Here is a 23195-nt window from a genome sequence, read left to right as displayed (position 1 = left end):
TGCATTAGCAGCTGCCTCTAATCGTGGTGAAAACAGCACTGTAGCAGAGGATGTTTTAGCTAAATCTGTTTTCCATTTCAGATAACTTGAACATGCACTGTTAAGGCCTTTTTCTCACTGTCTATCTGTCTGTCTATCTGTGTTCAATGCTATGTCTGACCCAGGGAGTCTGGATGAACCTCTGGTCTCATATGGCGTACGATACAGTTCTGTATCTCTGTTTTGCTTTTCGTGGTGTGTTGATGTGTATATTTTCAGTAATTACTGGGCTCGTCTGTAAGAGACACCTTGGTCTCAGCATGACTCCCTGTCGAAATAGTAAAGGAACATGTGTACTGCATGACTCCTGTGCCACAGCTCTACAAGCCACGGCTGTACAAGTGAGCACCTGCTCCCCCTCGTGTCTCTCTCTATGGGTCTGGAGTCGCTGGGATGTTGTGTTAGTCTGCCTGCTCACTGTGGCACCGGAGGAATAGCAGACCCGCTTTCTCTGCAGATTAATTAGCCTACTCTCTCTCTCCCTCTCTTTCTCTCTCTATCGTTCACGCTGTCTCTATATCCCTCTCGCTTTCTCTCTCTGTTTATTTCTGGGTTTGTGTGTATACCCAGAGCAACATGTTGTTTTGTGAATTTTCTTTTGGGGTTAAGTTTGGATATTTGGTTTATTGGAACACTGTGGCTAGAATAGTGTGTGGATTTTCACCAGCCACGCCATAGCCTTCAAACATATAACATTATTCCAACATGTTGTCCAAAGTCATTTTTCTCAAGACCGCTGTGTAAAATTGAGTAAAAAACAAATCTATTCCCGGGAGCCTTTCTAGTCCTCCTCTTGCAATATGTTATTCCTCTTGGAATAACAGGCTGGTGGAAGTGTTTTCTATATACTTTTCTTCACAGTCCATTGTTTTGCTCAGTGAAGCGAATCAGCGATTTCATGAGCAATGCCCTGAGGATAAGAACATTACTGATACTTATCAGCTGGGATGCCAACGCTTCCCCCGCTGGGTGTTGTCTTCTAATGCTGCCTGTTCTCCTTATCAATTATAAAGGCCGGTAGTCTCTTCTAATGCTACCTCTACTGTTAATCAAATGTAAAGACTTTAACAATAGGTCTGAGTTTCTGTGTCTCCAGAAGTACATGTGGAACTCACGTAAAGTCTTATGATTTCAAATCATCTTACCTAGAAATAGTCCTCAAGTACATTAACTTGAGAACCCTCCATCCCGGATCTGATCCCTATGTGAACGGTAAGATGAACGTGCAGGGCAGAAAAGGATGGATTGTCCATGGCATAACGATTGAGAAAGCCAGAGAAATGTCCTGCTTGGTCTCGCTTCACGGAAGAGAGAGTCACAACAAGTACGCGGTGCACACAGTACAAAGAGCAACAGTCAGAAATGATCCACAACCTTGATAAAGATGAGCACAAATGACTGTGTCAAATAAATAGTTCCAATGCGCAGATGATTTAGGATTCTGTATGGAGGTACGTTCTAAGAACCCTCCCAATGTGTTCTCCAACTCATCAAACGTTTTAGAGAAAGGCTCAGTGCCGTTGTCCTCGCAAGGTGAGGTGTTGAAAAGCATGGAAAATGGGTTTGTCATTTTCATCCCTACCTTTTTGGGGGGGAGAATTATTACTTGATAAACAAAGTCTCTTTCGCTGAGCAATTGTATTAGTATAAAATAATGTATTTTCTCCCCTTTTTTGTTGCATAAAACATAGCTCAGTATTTGAATTATTTTATTATTTTTGCTCATCTTTATTAGTGGTGCCAATACTTTCAAACACCACTGTATGTCCTCTCTAAAAACACAAACAGTAGTGTGATTGGAGTATGTACAGCCGCCGATGAATATTGAAGTAAAGAATGTTTTCTTTGCCGTTCACACAGACTGGACAGTGACGGTTGGACAGCATTGGCATATATCTATGGTTATGATAGAGCTGTATAGACCTTCTGCTGGATCCTGTGCTAATAAGTAAACTTCTGTTAACTAAACTATCGGAAGATTACATTATTTTTCTGTCTGTAATGTAATAGAGCAGTATGGGCTTGTTAACTTCCTAGACTCTGCAATCTGATCAAAGTTTCATTTGGTGCACCTACCAAGGCCTCACTTCAGAATATTTGTTTATTTGTACATTATTGACCCCTCCGCATTTAGAATTGTGCCATAAAGGATGTTCTGTTTTAGTTTTTGTCTTGTTTTTAATTCCTTGGCACACCAGGCAGAAACAGGATGACCTAATCCAGCACGTACACAACATATCTTTATTAACTCTATGCAGCCTCCCAGCTCCCTGTATAAGGAGGATATTGTTGGGCCAGGCCATTCTCTTGCTGCATTGGCCCCACATACAGTAGATATTGATTGGGGATTGATTGGGTGGTCTCTTTGTTAAGGAGATGTTGAGATGAAGCTTGGGGCTGGTGCTAAATCTGCTGAGTCATATTTCACAGGCTTTCTGCCCATTGATGTGCTGTTGGGTTGGGGCCTTCTGTAATTGGATCAATCCCTGGCCTCCAGTTCTGGGCCTGTTTAGGTTTATCCATTAGCTCACCATTGCATTCATGCCAGGGTGTGGTACTAGGGTTGTGCGCTGGAGTTGAGAAGGGGGCGACTTTGGCAAAGGAACAAAAGGTGTGCTACCTTGTTTTTAAAGATAATTTAAATAACAAGCCTCCAGCATGAGATGTGGCAAAGCCAACAGAGTTTTTGGACAGTGGTTCATGGTAGCCATCCACATCACCAGAGTCAAGAGTTATGTGGTCTGAGAGACAACATAAGAGAGGAAGAAGAGGGGTAATTAAACATTTCCCTGCATTACTGTTTTGCGATCAAGCACGAATTGGAAACTTAGTCCAAGCTACAGACCCCTGACCCCTGACCCTTCATTTACGTGTCAGGTGACTTTACTTGACTTTACTTGATCCGGTTAATTTATTTAAAATTATGTAATTTAACGAGGGCAGGAAGAGGCACCCTGCCTCCCTGTCAGCTGCGGGCTGTAATTGGCTGATGAACCTAGCCATCCAACCAGCTGGAAGGAAAAATGCGTCAGTCAGGTCACATCTGACAATTATGCTTGCCTCTGTGGCACATTTGGAAATAGATGAGCATTAATCTGCTATTTTGTTAGTTGGAGAGTAGGGCTGTGTAGGCAGCCGCTGGTGGCTTCCACTGGTTTCCAGGGGAACAGTGTTTATCCTACCCATTCAGTCCATTTAGCCATGTGTCCCATTAGCATCCCATCTGTCTGTCTCCCCTGAGAGCGTGTGTGTGTGTGTGTGTGTGTGTGTGTGTGTGTGTGTGTGTGTGTGTGTGTGTGTGTGTGTGTGTGTTGTGTATAAAAAAAGAAGCAGTGTCTGGCACTGGCTCAGGTCTCCAAATCTGTTACACCCCCATTCAGGGGGGTTGTTGTTGGTGGCATCAGACAGGACTGTCTCTTTGGTCTTTAGGTGGCACTTAGGACCGCTGCTCTGGGCCTGCCCTCAAGAGATGCTGTCGGTCCTCTTTAATAGCTACCTAGAGGACGCAGGCACACACACACCTTTGTGGGAATTTAGTAGGTGTGATCAGCTGTCTGAGGGAAGATTTAATGTTGTCTGCGCTAAGGACCTGTCCTCAGGATAAGAGGAAAAGGATAGAGAATCCATTACTGGACTGAAGTAAACACACACACGGTCTACTTCCTCCCACCCTCCATGCCATATCTGCAGCCTTGTCTGCTCGGGGTAGAGTAGGATGGATGAGTACTGTCGGGGCAGGCCAATGATGGGGGCTAATTTGATGTGATATAATTGATGAACTCTGAATCGGCCCACTTTCTTCCTCCCCTCTCTCCACCTCCTCCCCCTGGCCTCCACGGTGTGAAATGTCAACCGTGTGTGATTTACGTGCTCTGTCACTGCACTGTTTAACACCTCGACTGGCCCATCTGGGGACGAGAGGGAGAGGGAGAAGAGAGAGGGAGAAGAGAGAGAGAGGTGGAGAAGAGAGAGGGAGAAGAGAGAGAGAGGTAGAAGAGAGAGAGAGGTAGAAGAGAGAGAGAGGTAGAAGAGAGAGAGAGGTAGAAGAGAGAGAGAGGTAGAAGAGAGAGAGAAGAGAGAGAGAGAGGGAGAAGAGAGAGAGAGAAAGAGAGAGAGAGAGGGAGAAGAGAGAGAGAGAGGGAGAAGAGAGAGAGAGGGAGAAGAGGGAGAAGAGAGAGAGAGAGAGAAGAGGGAGAAGAGGGAGAAGAGGGAGAAGGGAGAGAAGGGAGAGAAGAACAACCTCTCTCTCCCTCTAACAACCTCTCTCTTTCCCTCTCTAACAACCTCTCTCTCTCTCTCTCTCTCTCTCTAACAACCTCTTTCTCTCTAACAACCTCTCTCTCTTTCCCTCTCTAACAACCTCTTTCTCTCTCTCTCTCTCTCTAACACTCTCTTTCTCTCTAACAACCTCTCTCTCTCTAACAACCTCTTTCTCTCTAACAACCTCTCTCTTTCTCTCAATTCAATTCAATTCAATTCAAGGGGCTTTATTGGCATGGGAAACATGTGTTAACATTGCCAAAGCAAGTGAGGTAGGTAATATACAAAAGTGAAATAAACAATACAAATTAAAATCTCTCTCTAACAACCTCTTTCTCTCTAACAACCTCTCTCTCCCTCTCTAACAACCTCTCTCTTTCCCTCTCTAACAACCTCTCTCTCTCTCTCTCTCTCTCTCTCTCTCTCTCTCTCTCTCTCTCTCTCTCTCTCTAACAACCTCTTTCTCTCTAACAACCTCTCTCTCTTTCCCTCTCTAACAACCTCTTTCTCTCTCTCTCTCTAACACTCTCTTTCTCTCTAACAACCTCTCTCTCTCTAACAACCTCTTTCTCTCTAACAACTCTCTCTCTCTCTCTAACAACCTCTTTCTCTCTAACAACCTCTCTCTCTAACAACCTCTTTCTCAATTCAATTCAATTCAAGGGGCTTTATTGGCATGGGAAACATGTGTTAACATTGCCAAAGCAAGTGAGGTAGATATTATACAAAACCTTGTTTCTCTCTAACAACCTCTCTCCTCTCTCTCTCTCTCTCTCTCTCTCTCTAACAACCTCTTTCTCTCTAACAACCTCTCTTTCTCTGCCGCTCTCTTAACCCACATTATTTTTCTCTCTACCTCTCATCTTCTCTCTACCTCTCATCTTCTCTCTACCTCTCATCTTCTCTCTACCTCTCATCTTCTCTCTACCTCTCATCTTCTCTCTACCTCTCATCTTCTCTCTACCTCTCATCTTCTCTCTACCTCTCATCTTCTCTCTACCTCTCATCTTCTCTCTACCTCTCATCTTCTCTCTACCTCTCATCTTCTCTCTACCTCTCATCTTCTCTCTACCTCTCATCTTCTCTCTACCTCTCATCTTCTCTCTACCTCTCATCTTCTCTCTACCTCTCTCATCTTCTCTCTACCTCTCTCATCTTCTCTCAACTTGTCTTCTCTCTACCTCTCATCTTCTCTCTACCTCATCTTCTCTCTCATCTTCTTTCTACCTCTCTAATCTCTCTAGCTCATCTTCTCTCTACCCCTCTTAATATCCCTTTTACATCTAGACAAAAACCTGTCTTCTTCATATCGTATTTTGTTTATAGCTGATATAGGTATGTGACAGGACTTCGGCAGGAAAAGGATTTTCTCCAATTAGCAGACCATTACTGAATGGGAATGGATCGGTCACAGTGTAGGCTGTCCAGTTCAACAGAATTAAGCACAACACAATAATGTCTCTCTGTCTCACACACATTACTACACACAATGAAGAAGAATTTATTTGCATGGTCTCTAACAACCTCTTCTCTTTAACAACCTCTCTCTTTCTCTGCCGCTCTTAACGCTCATTATTTTTCTTTCTCCCTTTCTCATCTTCTCTCTACCTCATCTTCTCTCTATCTTTCTCCTCTTCTCTCTACCTCTCTCCTCTTCTCTCTACCTCTCTCATCTTCTATCTACCTCTCTCATCTTCTATCTACCTCTCTCATCTTCTATCTACCTCTCTCAACTTCTATCTATCTCTCTCAACTTCTATCTACCTCTCTCATCTTCTATCTACCTCTCTCATCTTCTATCTACCTCTCTCATCTTCTATCTACCTCTCTCATCTTCTATCTACCTCTCTCATCTTCTATCTACCTCTCTCATCTTCAGTTGTCTCTTTAATGACTTTGTCCAAGTGCAACATACTGAGGCATATGCACTTGCTGTAGCTGACTACTAGAGGTTTCTCACTTATGGTGTAGCTACTGCCCTGTGGAACCTACTCCTTATGGTGTAGCAGCTACCCTGTGGAACCTACTCCTTATGGTGTAGCAGCTACCCTGTGGAACCTACTCCTTATGGTGTAGCAGCTACCCTGTGGAACCTACTCCTTATGGTGTAGCAGCTACCCTGTGGAACCTACTCCTTATGGTGTAGCAGCTGCCCTGTGGAACCTACTCCTTATCGTGTAGCAGGTACCCTGTGGAACCTACTCCTTATGGTGTAGCAGCTACCCTGTGGAACCTACTCCTTATGGTGTAGCAGCTACCCTGTGGAACCTACTCCTTATGGTGTAGCAGCTGCCCTGTGGAACCTACTCCTTATGGTGTAGCAGCTACCCTGTGGAACCTACTCCTTATGGTGTAGCAGCTGCCCTGTGGAACCTACTCCTTATGGTGTAGCTGCTGCCCTGTGGAACCTACTCCTTATGGTGTAGCAGCTGCCCTGTGGAACCTACTCCTTATGGTGTAGCTGCTGTCCTGTGGAACCTACTCCTTAAGGTGTAGCAGCTACCCTGTGGAACCTACTCCTTATGGTGTAGCAGCTACCCTGTGGAACCTACTCCTTATGGTGTAGCTGCTGCCCTGTGGAACCTACTCCTTACGGTGTATCAGCTACCCTGTGGAACCTACTCCTTATGGTGTAGCAGCTACCCTGTGGAACCTACTCCTTATGGTGTAGCAGCTACCCTGTGGAACCTACTCCTTATGGTGTAGCAGCTACCCTGTGGAACCTACTCCTTATGGTGTAGCAGCTGCCCTGTGGAACCTACTCCTTATCGTGTAGCAGCTACCCTGTGGAACCTACTCCTTATGGTGTAGCAGCTACCCTGTGGAACCTACTCCTTATGGTGTAGCAGCTACCCTGTGGAACCTACTCCTTAAGGTGTAGCTGCTGCCCTGTGGAACCTACTCCGTACGGTGTAGCAGCTACCCTGTGGAACCTACTCCTTATGGTGTAGCAGCTGCCCTGTGGAACCTACTCCTTATGGTGTAGCAGCTACCCTGTGGAACCTACTCCTTATGGTGTAGCAGCTGCCCTGTGGAACCTACTCCTTATGGTGTAGCTGCTGCCCTGTGGAACCTACTCCTTATGGTGTAGCAGCTGCCCTGTGGAACCTACTCCTTATGGTGTAGCTGCTGTCCTGTGGAACCTACTCCTTAAGGTGTAGCAGCTACCCTGTGGAACCTACTCCTTATGGTGTAGCAGCTACCCTGTGGAACCTACTCCTTATGGTGTAGCTGCTGCCCTGTGGAACCTACTCCTTACGGTGTATCAGCTACCCTGTGGAACCTACTCCTTATGGTGTAGCAGCTACCCTGTGGAACCTACTCCTTATGGTGTAGCTGCTGCCCTGTGGAACCTACTCCTTAAGGTGTAGCAGCTACCCTGTGGAACCTACTCCTTATGGTGTAGCAGCTACCCTGTGGAACCTACTCCTTAAGGTGTAGCAGCTACCCTGTGGAACCTACTCCTTATGGTGTAGCTGCTGCCCTGTGGAACCTACTCCTTATGGTGTAGCAGCTGCCCTGTGGAACCTACTCCTTACGGTGTAGCAGCTACCCTGTGGAACCTACTCCTTATGGTGTAGCAGCTACCCTGTGGAACCTACTCCTTATGGTGTAGCTGCTGCCCTGTGGAACCTACTCCTTAAGGTGTAGCAGCTACCCTGTGGAACCTACTCCTTATGGTGTAGCAGCTACCCTGTGTAACCTACTCCTTATGGTGTAGCTGCTGCCCTGTGGAACCTACTCCTTATGGTGTAGCTGCTGCCCTGTGGAACCTACTCCTTATGGTGTAGCTGCTGCCCTGTGGAACCTACTCCTTAAGGTGTAGCTGCTGCCCTGTGGAACCTACTCCTTATGGTGTAGCTGCTGCCCTGTGGAACCTACTCCTTACGGTGTAGCAGCTACCCTGTGGAACCTACTCCTTATGGTGTAGCAGCTACCCTGTGGAACCTACTCCTTATGGTGTAGCAGCTACCCTGTGGAACCTACTCCTTATGGTGTAGCTACTGCCCTGTGGAACCTACTCCTTACGGTGTAGCAGCTGCCCTGTGGAACCTACTCCTTACGGTGTAGCAGCTGCCCTGTGGAACCTACTCCTTACGGTGTAGCAGCTACCCTGTGGAACCTACTCCTTATGGTGTAGCTACTGCCCTGTGGAACCTACTCCTTACGGTGTAGCAGCTGCCCTGTGGAACCTACTCCTTATGGTGTAGCAGCTGCCCTGTGGAACCTACTCCTTACGGTGTAGCAGCTGCCCTGTGGAACCTACTCCTTATGGTGTAGCAGCTGCCCTGTGGAACCTACTCCTTATGGTGTAGCAGCTGCCCTGTGGAACCTACTCCTTATGGTGTAGCAGCTACCCTGTGGAACCTACTCCTTACGGTGTAGCAGCTGCCCTGTGGAACCTACTCCTTATGGTGTAGCAGCTACCCTGTGGAACCTACTCCTTACGGTGTAGCAGCTGCCCTGTGGAACCTACTCCTTATGGTGTAGCAGCTACCCTGTGGAACCTGCTTCTTACACTTACAGATGTCAGATCTTAATTTGACCGGTTTCTCACTGCAGAAAATGAATCCTGCAGCAACGGGAAATGTGAATTATTCTGTGGATTATATTTAATGGATATTTTTCTAGGTGTTAATACATTTTTAGTTAAGGTAAATCAAGCTAGAAATTTTTAAGTGGAAGTTACACAAAAGTTAGAAGTCCTTTTAAACATCGAATACACAAGTTACATTTCCTGCTGTGCATTATTCATCTAAATTCTGTTTTAGGATTAAACCATTTTTCAATTGTACAACGCACTGTCACTGTTGATTGGCTATTATGGTTATAAAGACTGTTCCACTTCTCAGTCAGTTAGCTTTTCATTTTAAAACCTTTATCCAAAAGCCACTTTTAAAAAGTTTAAACCCATTTGTTTGCCCAAAGTGACTCTTCTAAGAACATTCAGTCCACTGTGGTGTTTCATCTCTCAGGTATATCTTTACCCTTGTTTGCACAGATGCGATTTCTCAGCGTCTTTCAACATGTAGACAAATGTTGCTGCGAAACTTTGGAAATACGGCGGAAATTATGTTTGTTATCACCTCTGGATATTATGCCCAGCGGCATACAGAGGCGATGTGGGATGCAGGGAGGGGTGTCGCGGTGTTTGTAACTCAATGGGTCCAGTGTAATAGCGCCGTATTGTTGTCCAATCACAGCCCATCTCAGGGGACCCCTCTCATTCACTCCAATAGATAGCCTGTTTTAAATATTTAATGCCAATAACCTCTGCCTATCCTATCACTCCTCCATCCCAAGCCGAGCGTCAGCCAGAGGACGGGTGTTTAATAAGAAGATAATGAATGAATAATTGAAAGGATATCAGTCGCGTCTGCATCAGTGTAGAGCTTCAACAATGCCCAACGTGCTGTCTCCTGACGGTCGTCAAGGGCAACATACTGAGGCGTGGACAAAGTCATTACAGAGACTTCCCTAGATCTGCTGTTACAGTGGGTTGGTAGTAGGAAAGCGGAGCGTCTTGTTCAATTCTATCACACCTCAGAAAGACATGTTACACATAGCAACATGCCATAACCAATGAGTTACAGGTGTAGTATTCTGTTCATTCATGCCTGCAGTGACACTTATGCTGTCCACTGGTTAATAGGTAGGTAGCATTGACTGGGAATGCAGAGTAAATGTCAGACATGGATTCTGTTGTAGTTACTGTAGCTCACAGCCACCCACCACATGTCAGGATCAAGGGTTAACATGCAAACATAACTCTAACTCTTTGGGCAATGTCTAATTGACTGGTTATACAAACAGACTCCAGCCCACATCAAAACATTATACACACATAGTACCATTGTACTACCTGACACAGATATGCCATCTATGGCATCGTGAAAAAGTATGCACCTCTGGTTAAGACAGCATTGTTAAGGTCTAAGTCACATACAAGTGGGATTCCTTGTGAAATTCATTGCAACAGGATTTGTATAATTTATATATAGCCTATAGGCTTGGTCTATATACAGATGTTCACAAGGCCACGCAGTCTGCCTGTATCCACAACACTAGCTTGTGAGTTACAGTGGGTTGCTAGTAGGAAAGCGGACCATCTTGTTTGATTCTAGCACACCACTATTAGAGAATCAGATGATCCTACTCAGAGCTACCATAATGTCTGTTAGTGGATGTGTAAAACTTCAGTTTCAACACTCAGATCACTCAGAACTCAGATGATAAGATTCAATCAGACGTTAGATGTTTGTATTATAGTTCTCAACCCAAATGTCACTTTCCTCTTCATTAGGGCTGTATTGATGAACACAGGGAGTCTCATTAAGAGTTGGACAGGTCTTGTTTGCAGTTCTTCTCTGATCACTGACTACGACATTAATCAGGATAAGCCCAGAGGAGTCTATCATTGATTAAATAATCCAGTTAGGATGCAGGTGGGCAGGACCACAAGTCCATCCACTTCAGGCTCTCACTGCAGAAATATAGCATAAGGAATGTCTTCTCAAGGAGCTTGGCATTTCACTACATTAGAGTGTTGTGTTTGTTAAAACATACACGCTGAAGATTAGTGGTTTGCTGGACAAAAAGCCAACCTCCTGTCAATGACTTGCTATGCCCCCAAATCATTACTTTTTTCATATTCTATTTTTCATGTTCTGAAAACGGGTCAACTCCTCGAGCCAAAGCGCGGATGATGTTGTTTTGATGCATGTTTGTATTTATTTATGTGTCCTATTGAGCTTTGCCGCTCAGTGCCCTGCTGAAGGGGAGGGTTCTAGCCCATAGAAGTTTAGAGAGTATCAAAGTGTGAATGTAGTACACCTAAGCTACTCATGCTTTGGGCAGATGCCATTTTAATCCATTTAAATCAGTGATCACCACTTGGAGGCCCGTTGCCAGCCTGCAATACAGCCGTCAAAATGTCATCTTGAAGGTACTTTAACGATGTTTGTTATTTTTTTGTGCACATGTGAAAAATAGGTTTGACCTCATTGGTTCAAAGTGTCTCTGCCCCTCACCTCCCTTTCCCTCTCATGTCTGCCTGTCGTTGTTTACATCATTCTGAAATTAATTAGGCATTTTATGGGTCGTTTACAGGCAGTTGAATGGCTTGTCCTTCTTGCCTTGTGAAGGACTTGTCAGGGGAGATAAAATACACATGCTCTAACAGGGCACAGTATCTACTGGTCTCACCTCCCTCCCCCCCCAGCCCCTCCGCCTTCCTGTTTATGATCGCCTCTCTGAGTGTCCAGACCGATTAATCAAGCCTCTACCTCGCTGACCCAGCTCACCTTGACCAGCTCACCGTCCCTCACACCAACCCTGCGGAAGGGATAGGATAAGAGCTAACAATAACACACAGAGACACACCGCTCTGCTCCCTTTAACCACATACACCTCAGTGATGTGATCGACATCGAGCTAGCAGCCATGCTAACAGACACAGTCTGACACAGCAGGACAGGTTAGCGTTCCAGGCAGGCAAGCAGAAAGACATGTTACACATAGCAACATGCCATAACCAATGAGTTACAGGTGTAGTATTCTGTTCATTCATGCCTGCAGTGACACTTATGCTGTCCACTGGTTAATAGGTAGGTAGCATTGACTGGGAATGCAGAGTAAATGTCAGACATGGATTCTGTTGTAGTTACTGTAGCTCACAGCCACCCACCACATGTCAGGATCAAGGGTTAACATGCAAACATAACTCTTACTCTTTGGGCAATGTCTAATTGACTGGTTATACAAACAGACTCCAGCCCACATCAAAACATTATACACACATAGTACCATTGTACTACCTGACACGGATATGCCATCTATGGCATCGTGAAAAAGTATGCACCTCTGGTTAAGACAGCATTGTTAAGATCTAAGTCACATACAAGTGGGATTCCTTTTGAAAATCATTGCAACAGGATTTGTATAATTTATATATAGCCTATAGGCTTGGTCTATATACAGATGTTCACAAGGCCACGCAGTCTGCCTGTATCCACAACACTAGCTTGTGAGTTGGTAATCTCATATAGTGTAAGTGCACCCAGTATCCATACAGGGAACAAGTCCTCTGCTTTCTCTCTGTTCTCAGAGCATGCACAGACCAGCTGGCTGGTGTGTTTACGGACATATTCAATCAATCCTTATCCCAGTTTGCTGTTCCCACATGCTTCAAGAGGGCAACCATTGTTCCTGTTCCCAAGAAAGCTAAGGTAACTGAGCTAAACGACTACCGCCCCGTAGCACTCACTTCCGTCATCATGAAGTGCTTTGAGAGACTAGTCAAGGACCATATCACCTCCACCCTACCTGACACCCTAGACCCACTCCAATTTGCTTACCGCCCCAATAGGTCCACAGACGACGCAATCGCAACCACACTGCACACTGCCCTAACCCATCTGTTCATTAACTACAGCTCAGCATTTAACACCATAGTACCCTCCAAACTCGTCATCAAGCTCGAGACCCTGGGTCTCGACCCCGCCCTGTGCAACTGGATACTGGACTTCCTGACGGACCGCCCCCCGGTGGTGAGGGTAGGTAACAACAGTAGTGGAGAGGGTAGTAAGTTTTAAGATCCTCGGCGTACACATCACGGACAAACTGAATTGGTCCACCCACACAGACAGCGTTGTGAAGAAGGCGCAGCAGCGCCTCTTCAACCTCAGGAGGCTGAAGAAATTCGGCTTGTCACCAAAAGCACTCACAAACTTCTACAGATGCACAATCGAGAGCATCCTGTCGGGCTGTATCACCGCCTGGTACGGCAACTGCTCCGCCCACAACCGTAAGGCTCTCCAGAGGGTAGTGAGGTCTGCACAACGCATCACTGGGGGCAAACTACCTGCCCTCCAGGACACCTACACCACCCGATGTCACAGGAAGGCCATAAAGATCGTCAAGGACAACAACCACCCGAGCCACTGCCTGTTCACCCCGCTATCATCCAGAAGGCGAGGTCAGTACAGGTGCATCAAAGCAGGGACCGAGAGACTGAAAAACAGCTTCTATCTCAAGGCCATCAGACTGTTAAACAGCCACCACTAACATTGAGTGGCTGCTGCCAACATACTGACTCAACTCCAGCTCACTTTAATAATGGAAATTGATGGAAATTGATCAAAAATCTATCACTAGCCACTTTAAACAATGCCACTTAATATAATGTATATGTATATACTGTACTCTATCATCTACTGCATCTTGCCATCTTTATGTAATACATGTATCACTAGCCACTTTAAACTATGCCACTTTTATGTTTACATACCCTACATTACTCATCTCATATGTATATACTGTACTCGATACCATCTACTGCATCTTGCCTATGCCGTTCTGTACCATCACTCATTCATATATCTTTATGTACATATTCTTTATCCCTTTACACTTGTGTGTATAAGGTAGTAGTTGTGGAATTGTTAGGTTAGATTACTCGTTGCTTATTACTGCATTGTCGGAACTAGAAGCACAAGCATTTCGCTACACTCGCATTAACATCTGCTAACCATGTGTATGTGACAAATAACATTTGATTTGATTTCATACTGGTGTGTGATTCAGGTGTGTTTCTTGTGTGTGTTTGCCAATTCACTGGTTGAGCTTATTTTTGGGAGGCGGGGTGTGGGTTTACTGGAATGTGGCTTTGAATATACAGTACCAGTCAAAAGTTTTTCTTTATTTTACAATGTTCTACATCGTAGAATAATAGTGAAGACATCAACACTATGAAATAGCACATATGGAATCATGTAGTAACCAAAATCCCAAATCATCCTTATTGGGTTTAGGTTGGTGGATTGTGGAGGCCAGGTCATCTGATGCAGCACTCCAGCACTCCCCTTGGTCAAATAGCCCTTACACAGCCTGGAGATGTGTTTTGGGTCATTGTCCTGTTGAAAAACAAATGATATTCCCACTAAGCGTAAACCAGATGGGATGGCGTATCGCTGCAGAATGCTGTGGTAGCCATGCTGGTTAAGTGTGCCTTGGATTTAAATAAGTCACTGACAGTGTCACCAGCAAAGCATCCCCACACCATCACACCTCCTCCTCCGTGCTTCACGGTGGGAACCACACATGCGGAGATCATCTGTTCACCTACTCTGCGTCTCACAAGAACAGTTGGAACCAAACATCTCAAATTTCCTGCGGTCTAATGATCATTGCTTGTGTTTCTTGGCCCAAGCAAGACTCTTCTTATTATTGGTGTTCTTTAGTAGTGGTTTCTTTGCAGCAATTCGACCATGAAGGCCTGATTCGCGCAGTCTCCTTTGAGCAGTTGATGTTAAGATGTGTCTGTTACTTGAACTCTGTGAAGCATTTATTTGGGCTGCTATCTAAGGTGCAGTTAACTCTAACGAAATTATCCTCCGCAGCAGCAGAGGTAACTCTGGGTCTTCCTTTCCTGTGGCGGTCCTCATGAGAGCCAATTTCATCAAAGTACTTGATGGTTTTTGCGACTACACTTGAAGAAACTTTCAAAGGTCTTGACATTTTCCATATTGACTGACCTTCATGTCTTAAAGTAATGATGGACTGTCGTTTCTCTTAGCTTATTTGAGCTGTTCTTGCCATACTATGGTCTTGGTCTTTTACCAAATAGGGCTATCTTCTGTATACCACCCCTACCTTGTCACAACACAACTGGTTGGCTCAAACGTATTAAGAAGGAAAGAAATTCCACAAATTACATTTTAACAAGACACACCTGTTAATTGAAATGCATTCCAGGTGACTACCTCATGAAGCTGGTTGAGAGAATGCCAAGACTGTGCAAAGCTGTCATCAAGGCAAAGGGTGGCTACTTTGAAGAATCTCAAATATAAAATATATTTTGATTTGTTTAACAATATGTTGTTTACTACATGATTCCATATGTGTTATTTCATAGTTTTGATCTCTTCACTATTATTGTACAATGTAGAACATAGTAAAAATAAGGAAAAACCCTTGAATGAGTAGGTGTGTCCAAATCTTTTACTGGTAACAGCAACACCACCCCCTTTGGCATTTGTCTTTTGTGTAGATGCTACCACTATATCATCAAAGGTATTGTCTAAGTGAGTTTCAGAGATTGTCAGTATATGAATGTCATCTGTTTCTAGCAAGTTATACATTTCATGAACATTGTTTCTTAGGCTACAAATGTTTAATGTTGGCTATTTTTAGCACTTTTCTGGGATAAAAAACAACTTTATTTAACTAGGCAAGTCAGTTAAGAACAAATTCTTATTTACAATGACGGCCTACCGGGGAACAGTGGGTCAACTGCCTTGTTCAGGGTCATAACGTCAGATTTTTACCTTGTCAGCTCAGAGATTCGATCCAGCAACCTTTCGGTTACTGGTCCAACTCTCTAACCACTAGGCTACCTGCCACCACAAATGCTTGATAGTTTTGATAGTTTTACTAGGAGGCTTATCAGAAGTAGACATGACTGATATTTATGTTTGAGTTGATAGTGGGGTGTGAGCTGCACACAGCAAACTTCCTACTAGGGCACACCACCTCAGTGCTAATAGTATAACTCTGGTTCATAGACACATGATTACTGTATACAATAGCTATCGGATCGACAGAGGCATTCGGGGGACTTAGAGGGACATAAATTAGATTACTTTCATTATGACTTGCGATGATCCTGGGTCAATGTACAATTCAAGGAAAGCCAATATGTTGTGATAATGTATTGGGCCTATAGCTTACTGCACAAACCTCATTGCTACAGAACTATTTTTAATAGGTTATTGTTGCATAGGCTTACGTTTTTTAAGTAATGTAAAAAATAATCTGAGCAGAAGATCTCTCCTTGCATTTTGACTCAGAGAGTGATCTTGACTCAGAAAAGGTTGGTGAACACTGATCTAATTTATCTGCAAGAAAATAACTTTCAATCCTCACTGCAACTCTTTTTATAGATTCTACCAACAAAAGGGTTCATGATCTTGTTCGGGATGTAATGGACTTTGAACACAGTATGGATTTTACACAGTCGGAGGTGGATGTGCTAAAGGACACGAATGTCACCAGCCTGGCTGCATTCATATTCCTCTCAGATTATTTTGCTAAATTCCAAACAGCACTAGACAAACTCTTTTCCAAAGGAGACCTGGAAAATCACTCCAGGCGAAACAACATTTTATCGATTTGAATCAAAGACGTTAAAACTGAAACTTGCCATTACACCGAAATCAAGGCAAGGATACTCCTGGCAGATCACCCTAAACTGGACCCCGAAGTTTATTGAGATGGAGAGGGCGCACAGGAATGGCATGTTTTTTCCTGATGGATGGCCCAGATCTATACTGGGGAGACTGCCCAGGTACAAAGACAAGGAGGAGAATCTCAAGAGAGCCAAGTGTCTTAGGGTAACTAAGTTCTTCATCAATCCAGACTTCTCCGAAAAGGTACGCCTCAAAAGGAACTGCTGCCATGACTCATTGAAGAACGAAAGAGAGGCAACTTCACATACCTGAAGTACGACCAGCTGCCTACGGCAGGTGACTCGGCTGTAGTCCGCTGGTCTATCACATGGATTCATTTGATTTAACACACACCTACATATTTATTGAACTTTGTTTTTGGTCATGTGTTTCACCTAAGCACATGACCAAAAACAGACATTGCTCTAAATGTCATAAACCTCTGAAGACTTTGTCAAGGTGCATTCCTTCAGAAGTGCACCCCTATTGATGAGACTAACACAAATGTATGGTTGTATCGGACATGAGGCATGCATTTCTATGTTTCCCTCCACTCTCTAGCTGATTCCCACTGTGTATCTATCTCTCTTATGTGGACAGGATGTCAACCCTGATAACCTGCTCTTTAATCCATTTGATATTAACAAAGCTGACGATATATAGACACAGTTTATTAGGAACACCCATTTACCACCAGGTTTGACCCCCTTTGCCTCCAGAACAGCCTGAATTATTTGGGGCATGAACACGTTGCTCAATTGGTATCAAGGGACCTAACATGTGCAGGAAAACATTCCCCACACCATTACACCAGCCTGTACCGTTGACACCAGACAGGATGGGGCCATGGACTCATGCTGCTTTCTCCAAATCCTGACTCTGCCATTAGCATGATGCAACAGGAACCGGTATTTGTCGGACCTGGCAATGTTTTTTCAAACCTCAGTTGTCCAGTGTTGGTGATTGCATTCTCACTGGAGCTGCTTCTTGTTTTTAGCTGATAGGAGTTGAACCCGGTGCGGTCATCTGCTGCAATAGCCCATCTGTGACAAGGACCGACAAGTTGTGCATTCTGAGATGCCGTTCTGCACATTATTTGCCTGTTTTTGGCCTGCCTGTTCGCTTGCACAATTCTTGCCATTCTCCTTCGACCTCTCATCAATTAAGTGTTTTCGCCCACGGGGTTGCCGCTGACTGGATGTTTTTTGTTTGTCGCACCATTCTCGGTAAACCTTAGACACTGTCATGTGTGAAAAGCCCAGGAGGCCGGCCGTTTCTGAGATACTGGAACCTGCGCACCTGGCACTGACGATCACATTCTGCCTGCGTTATATAGCAATCCACAGCCACGTGAATCACTGTCTGTAGGAGCGATCCACTGAGTGTATGTTGATCCAGATTCAACTTTCGTGAAATTTACCAGAGATTAGTCTATCACGTGACTATTAGAATGTTAGACTGCTTTACAGGTTGTTAAAATGTTTATCTTATTCCAAGACAAGCTTATTCTCTACCTTTCATTTGAATGTTTGCACTCTTCCTAAAAACATGAATTGCCATTTCAGAAACATGGTTAACTGAATTGACAACAATGCTTTGTCTCCTTATAATGTTGTTCACCACTGTAGAACATCAAAAGTGGGGGAGGTGTCCATTTTTGTTCATAAAACTCTTCAATTCTTTGCAAGTGAGGACCTCACACTTAAATCTGATGTTGAATTGCTTTCCATAGAAGATCCCGCCTGTTAATGAATAATTTAGTGGTAAAACAGTGGTAATTGGATGTGTCTCTCGGACATTGGTAGTTGTTGTGATGTCCTTGCATCAACCTTGGATTTGATTGATAATGAGATAAAGTGTGTTTTCTATTGGGTGATTACAACATGAATTGATTTAAAAAATGAAAACCACTCACTACATCTGACTTTTTAAATACTTTCTATCTGTATCCCCTAATCTACAAGCCCACAAACGTGACCAGTTCCTCTGCCACCCTTATTGATAATATTTGTACACTTGTTTTGAATAGTGTGGCTAAAACAGGTATACTTTATACTGACATTTCTGACCACTTTCCAATATGCCACTTCTCGTTGGCAGCTGGAAATGAACAGGTGGGAACGGATAGTAACATTAAATGTAGAATATTTAACTAAAGTAATTCTGAGTGCTTTTAAGATGTTGGTTGATGATATTTAATTGGAAACATTTTATAATCATCCCGATGTGGAGTCTGCTTACCAGACTTTTCTCACATCCTTCAATTCTGTATTTGACCACTGCTTCCCATTAGTCAGACCTACATAGTAAGAGAGCACTAAAACAAATCCTCAGTAAAAAAAAAAAAGTTGTATAAAATATAAAATTCCACCCCCCTGAATTCTGCCAATTACAAAAATTATAAGAACAAATTTACCCGTCTACATGAATCATTTAAACAATATAAAGTCAACTTGGAAAGTCATCATCTGTTGAATAATAAAAAAGCTTCTGCAGCTGTCGCATCTCAATTGAATGTTGGAAATATGACCGATAGGGATCCTGATGTTATCTCATGTGAATTTAATAACGTTTTTGTGAATGTGGATTCCTCTCTTTCAAAGAAAATCTGAAAAATGTATGGAAAGCCCTTGGATTACATTAAGGGACATTCCTCTTTGCTTCCGTTTGATCCACCTGATATACTGTTTAGGAGGTGATGGAGGTAATTGGTAACTTAAAGATATCAGTAGCAAATCATGAGATTTGTGCCTCTTTGGTGAAATCGGTGTCGTCCTCGATTATTGAGCCTCTAACGTATATCTTCACCAAATCAATGAAAACTGGTATTATTCCAAAAATATTTGAAACATTTCAAAATGTTCCCCCTCTATAAATCTGGGGATCCAAGATCTTTTACAAATTATCTCCCAATATCTGTACTACCATGTTTTTCTAAAATCCTAGAGGAACCGGTGTATAAAAGAATGTTGAAACATTTAAAACCAACACTGTATTCTATACCAATATGGTTTTCGTAAATCTACTCCACAGATATGGCAGATATTACAACTTGTGGATGAAATCTTTACATCCCTGAACAACAATGAATACGCTCTTGGTATCTTTCTAGATTTATCCAAAGCGTTCTACACAGTTGATCATGAAATATTATTTGCTAAATTGAATTATTACGGTTTTCATGATTATACATATAAATGGCTATATAATGATGTTTATGATAGAGAACAATTTGTATATGCAAATGGCTGTGCATCTACCAGGGCCATGATATCCTGTGGCGTTCCACAGGGTTCAATCTTTGGACCTTTGTTATTCCTAATCTATATCAATGACCTAGCTGCTGTGTCTTCTACAGTGATGATACCGACTTGATTTTATCACACAAGAATTTCGATTCACTAATCAATGAAACCAACTCAGGCATGGTCAAGTTTTCTGAATAGTTTCAGATTAACAAATTATCTTTAAATGTTTAAAAAATCCAACTTCATTGTATTCATTGGTAAGAATTCAAAATATTGGCAAAATAATAAGAGCCAGAATCTCAATTCATGAGATTGAAATGAAGCAGGCTTCAGTCACTAGATGTTCTCGTTGATGAAAAGTTGTCCAGGAAAGATCATATTCACTTTGTCTGCAGCAAAGTGGTGAAGTCTGTTTTGTTCATTAGGCTTGCTTCTTAACACTATACTACAGCTTAATTTACCCATATCTCACTAATTGCAATTTTGTCTGGGCCAGTACATAATATGCTTCCTACCTACACAAGTTACTCATTACACAGAAGACATTTGCAAGACTAGCCACCACGTCTTACTACTTGGCTTCATCTGCCCCTCTGTTTAAGAAACTCAATACGTTGTCTGTCTACAAATACACATACCTCCCAGACAGCCTACCTAAACCCTTCAATGGATTCTTTCAGGTTAATTCCCAAATCCATACATACAACGCAAGACACAGCGATAACCTTCACCCTCCCCACTGCCACACCTCACATAGTCAATTCTCTAGTCTAGAGTACGGAACCTCTATCTTCACATTTTCAAAACATCGTCATCCCTCAGTAAGTTCAAGCGTAGACTAGGGTTCAGCCTGATGATCCAAACTACCAAGTAGTCTCCTCCATGTAGCCTAACTCTCTCACACACACATAATCAAACATGTTTTTTCTTGTATACTGAGTATATCATGTACATTTGTAATTAGTATGCTCTGTTTAACTGATTGAACAAACTTTCTATGTACTATATTTGTATATTGGTTCCTGTGGAGTGGTTTTCTTTTCCCTTTTAGGTTTCCAACCTCTCACAGTTTTTTTTTCATCTGTACTGTTTTGTCTTTCACTTGTTTTGTTTGGTGCGAATAAATAAAAGCTAACCCCCCCCCCCAAAAAAAAAGTATGTGTATACTGGGGTATTTTGAAATACAGATGGTATGATTTTTAATACCGTTTGGGGCGCCCTACAGCTTGAGGGGAGGGGTGGAGTAAATGATCTCCAGCTCAGCGCTGCGGCTATGCATTTGGTTTGATAACTTGCTAGCTTGCAAGATCAAGCTTCTTGGTTGCCACAGAGACAATCATTCTCCTTCTGAATCAAGATCCCTGCAGCCTAAATTCGTTTTTGTGGAGGGGGGTTGTTTACGTTTGGAAAGAAATCGCACCCCTTGTGTGTACTGCCGGTAATTCCGTATACCCTGGGGGTACAGGAACGGTATAAAAACATCTGCATACCGCCCAACCATAATAGCCTATTACCACTGTCCAGTACGGTATGTCTCAAGCAAGACTTTCTACTGAAGCTCAATGAACAGGAACATGAACATTGACGATGTAAGCCTAACGTTATGCATAACTGCTCTGATTTGCATAGAACAGGTGCTTACCCCCAAGCTAAAACAAGAACACTAGAAACAAAAGCCCAATAACTAACTAACTTTATTGAAGCGGAAAAAGCTTGGGAAGTGAATACGTTTTTCTGTGTCGGTGTACCTGTGTGTTTTACGTGTCTGTCGGTGTGTGTCTTTGTGTGTATCTTTGTGTGTGTGTCTTTGTGTGTATCTTTGTGTGTGTGCATGAGTGTGTGGGTGTACAGTCATATACATGAGAGTGAGAGGTGTGTGTACCAGCTCTTATCTGTACTGTGTGTCTGTGTGGTCCCTATCTAGCCAGGTCCTGCCTGTCGACACTATTGTTCCCACCCTGTCTCCGTTTGTGTTTGTTTTCTTCGGGGTGTTTGGAGCACACGCCGATAAAGAGCCGCTCAGCGTCTGACTCACAGGCTTTGTTCATCTGCCACTTCCTCATTATTAAGTTTTCCTCCCTCCTCTCTTCCCCTCTGCCTCTTTCTCCCCCACCCCTCCTATTGTTTGTCTCTTCTGCTCCCTTCTCACTCCTTGTTCCCGTCTACAGCAGCTCATGCGGGAGCGACAGCAGATGGCCAGCCGTCCCTTTGCCTCGATTGCTGTGGCGCTGGATGTAGGTGTCGACCAGGAACAGGAAGAGCTGCTGCAGGGGCTGATGGAGGTGTGTACCTTAAATGCAGTTCATTAGCATATTGTTTTCCATGGCGATGGTGACACCCTGGAATCCAGGCTTGATACCGAGATCGCCCACAGCATTCAATGTTGTGTGTAGACACTGCAGCGTGGGTGTGAAAAAGCAGGTAATTTTCACAACTTGAAATGCAAAACATATGTGGCTTACTCAAACAAGTACTGAAGGCATTGTTGGAAATCACACAACAAAGAATATGTCCAGAGTTTAGCGTGGCCTTACCCGTAAAGGCTGGTTTGTTATGAAATATGGACATTCTGAAAAGCAATTCCTTGTCCTGCTGTATTCCCTATTGGTCCATGGGTTAGGCCTTTTCACAGGTTCCTTTCCAGCACAGTTCCAGCAGCTACAGTGGATGTATAACCAGGCCAACGCAGTACAGCTTGGCTTATCTTGGCTCGGCTAGTGTCAGTAGTATGAAAAGGGTATTACTAGTTTGCCTCCAATATATGACTTTCTGAATTGTGTTTACAATCTCCCTCTATGGGTATTGGGTATGATCTGATAATCAGCCTCTGAAAATCCCTAGTGGTTGTGTGTGTTCTCCAGGTCTCTGTTTCATAAAAGATTTACTGCCTCTACCACAAATCTCTAACAGTTGCTGCCTGCCGGCCAGTCCACATCTGGCTTTAGTGAAATTGATAGTGAGTTTCGGGAGACAACGTATGCTCTGAATGCATAATTTCTGTTATTAATATAGTAGATGCAGGTTAGCGTTTTTTGACATGAATCTTGTTTTGGAGGCAGCTCTGCAGAGTGGTCACTAGCTGGCACAGCCAAGTCATAAGAATTGATTTTAAACCTAACCTTAGGCCTAACCTTAACCACCCTGCTAACCCTAATGCCTAACCCTAACCTTAAATTACATTTTACAATATAGCCAATTTTGACTTTGAAGCTGGCCCATCTAGCGGAAATCGCTCAGTTCTGCCTCCAGGAATAGACTCATCCCAAGCCAATAGACTCATCCCAAGCCATAGTAGATGGTGCTATTATACTGCATGGGCACATACCCTATGTTAGCAGTAAACCCTTAGATTAGTGATTTTCCCCCCCAGCTAACGCTACTGCATTTATCGTCGTCCAACTCAGAATTGATTTTCTTGTTA

General features: G+C 43.5%; 1 protein-coding gene across 3 annotated transcripts in view; it reads left to right on the top strand.

The window, feature by feature from the left end:
• The window catches only part of LOC139562617 (attractin-like protein 1), a 290320-nt gene that overhangs the window by 223393 nt on the left and 43732 nt on the right, over positions 1-23195 (top strand). For 2 of the 3 annotated variants that reach the window (XM_071380434.1, XM_071380436.1), the window contains one exon: positions 21943-22056. The exons of the other annotated variant lie outside the window; for it this stretch is intronic. In XM_071380434.1, coding sequence (XP_071236535.1) covers positions 21943-22056 — 114 coding nt within the window. The remainder of the gene's footprint in view (positions 1-21942; positions 22057-23195) is intronic. 3 annotated transcript variants of the gene reach the window in all.

Source organism: Salvelinus alpinus, chromosome 32 (genome assembly GCF_045679555.1).
Source record: "Salvelinus alpinus chromosome 32, SLU_Salpinus.1, whole genome shotgun sequence".
Classification (NCBI taxonomy): Eukaryota; Metazoa; Chordata; class Actinopteri; order Salmoniformes; family Salmonidae; genus Salvelinus; species Salvelinus alpinus.
Note: the sequence above shows the minus strand (reverse complement) of the source record. Positions and strands in the feature narration are given on the sequence as shown.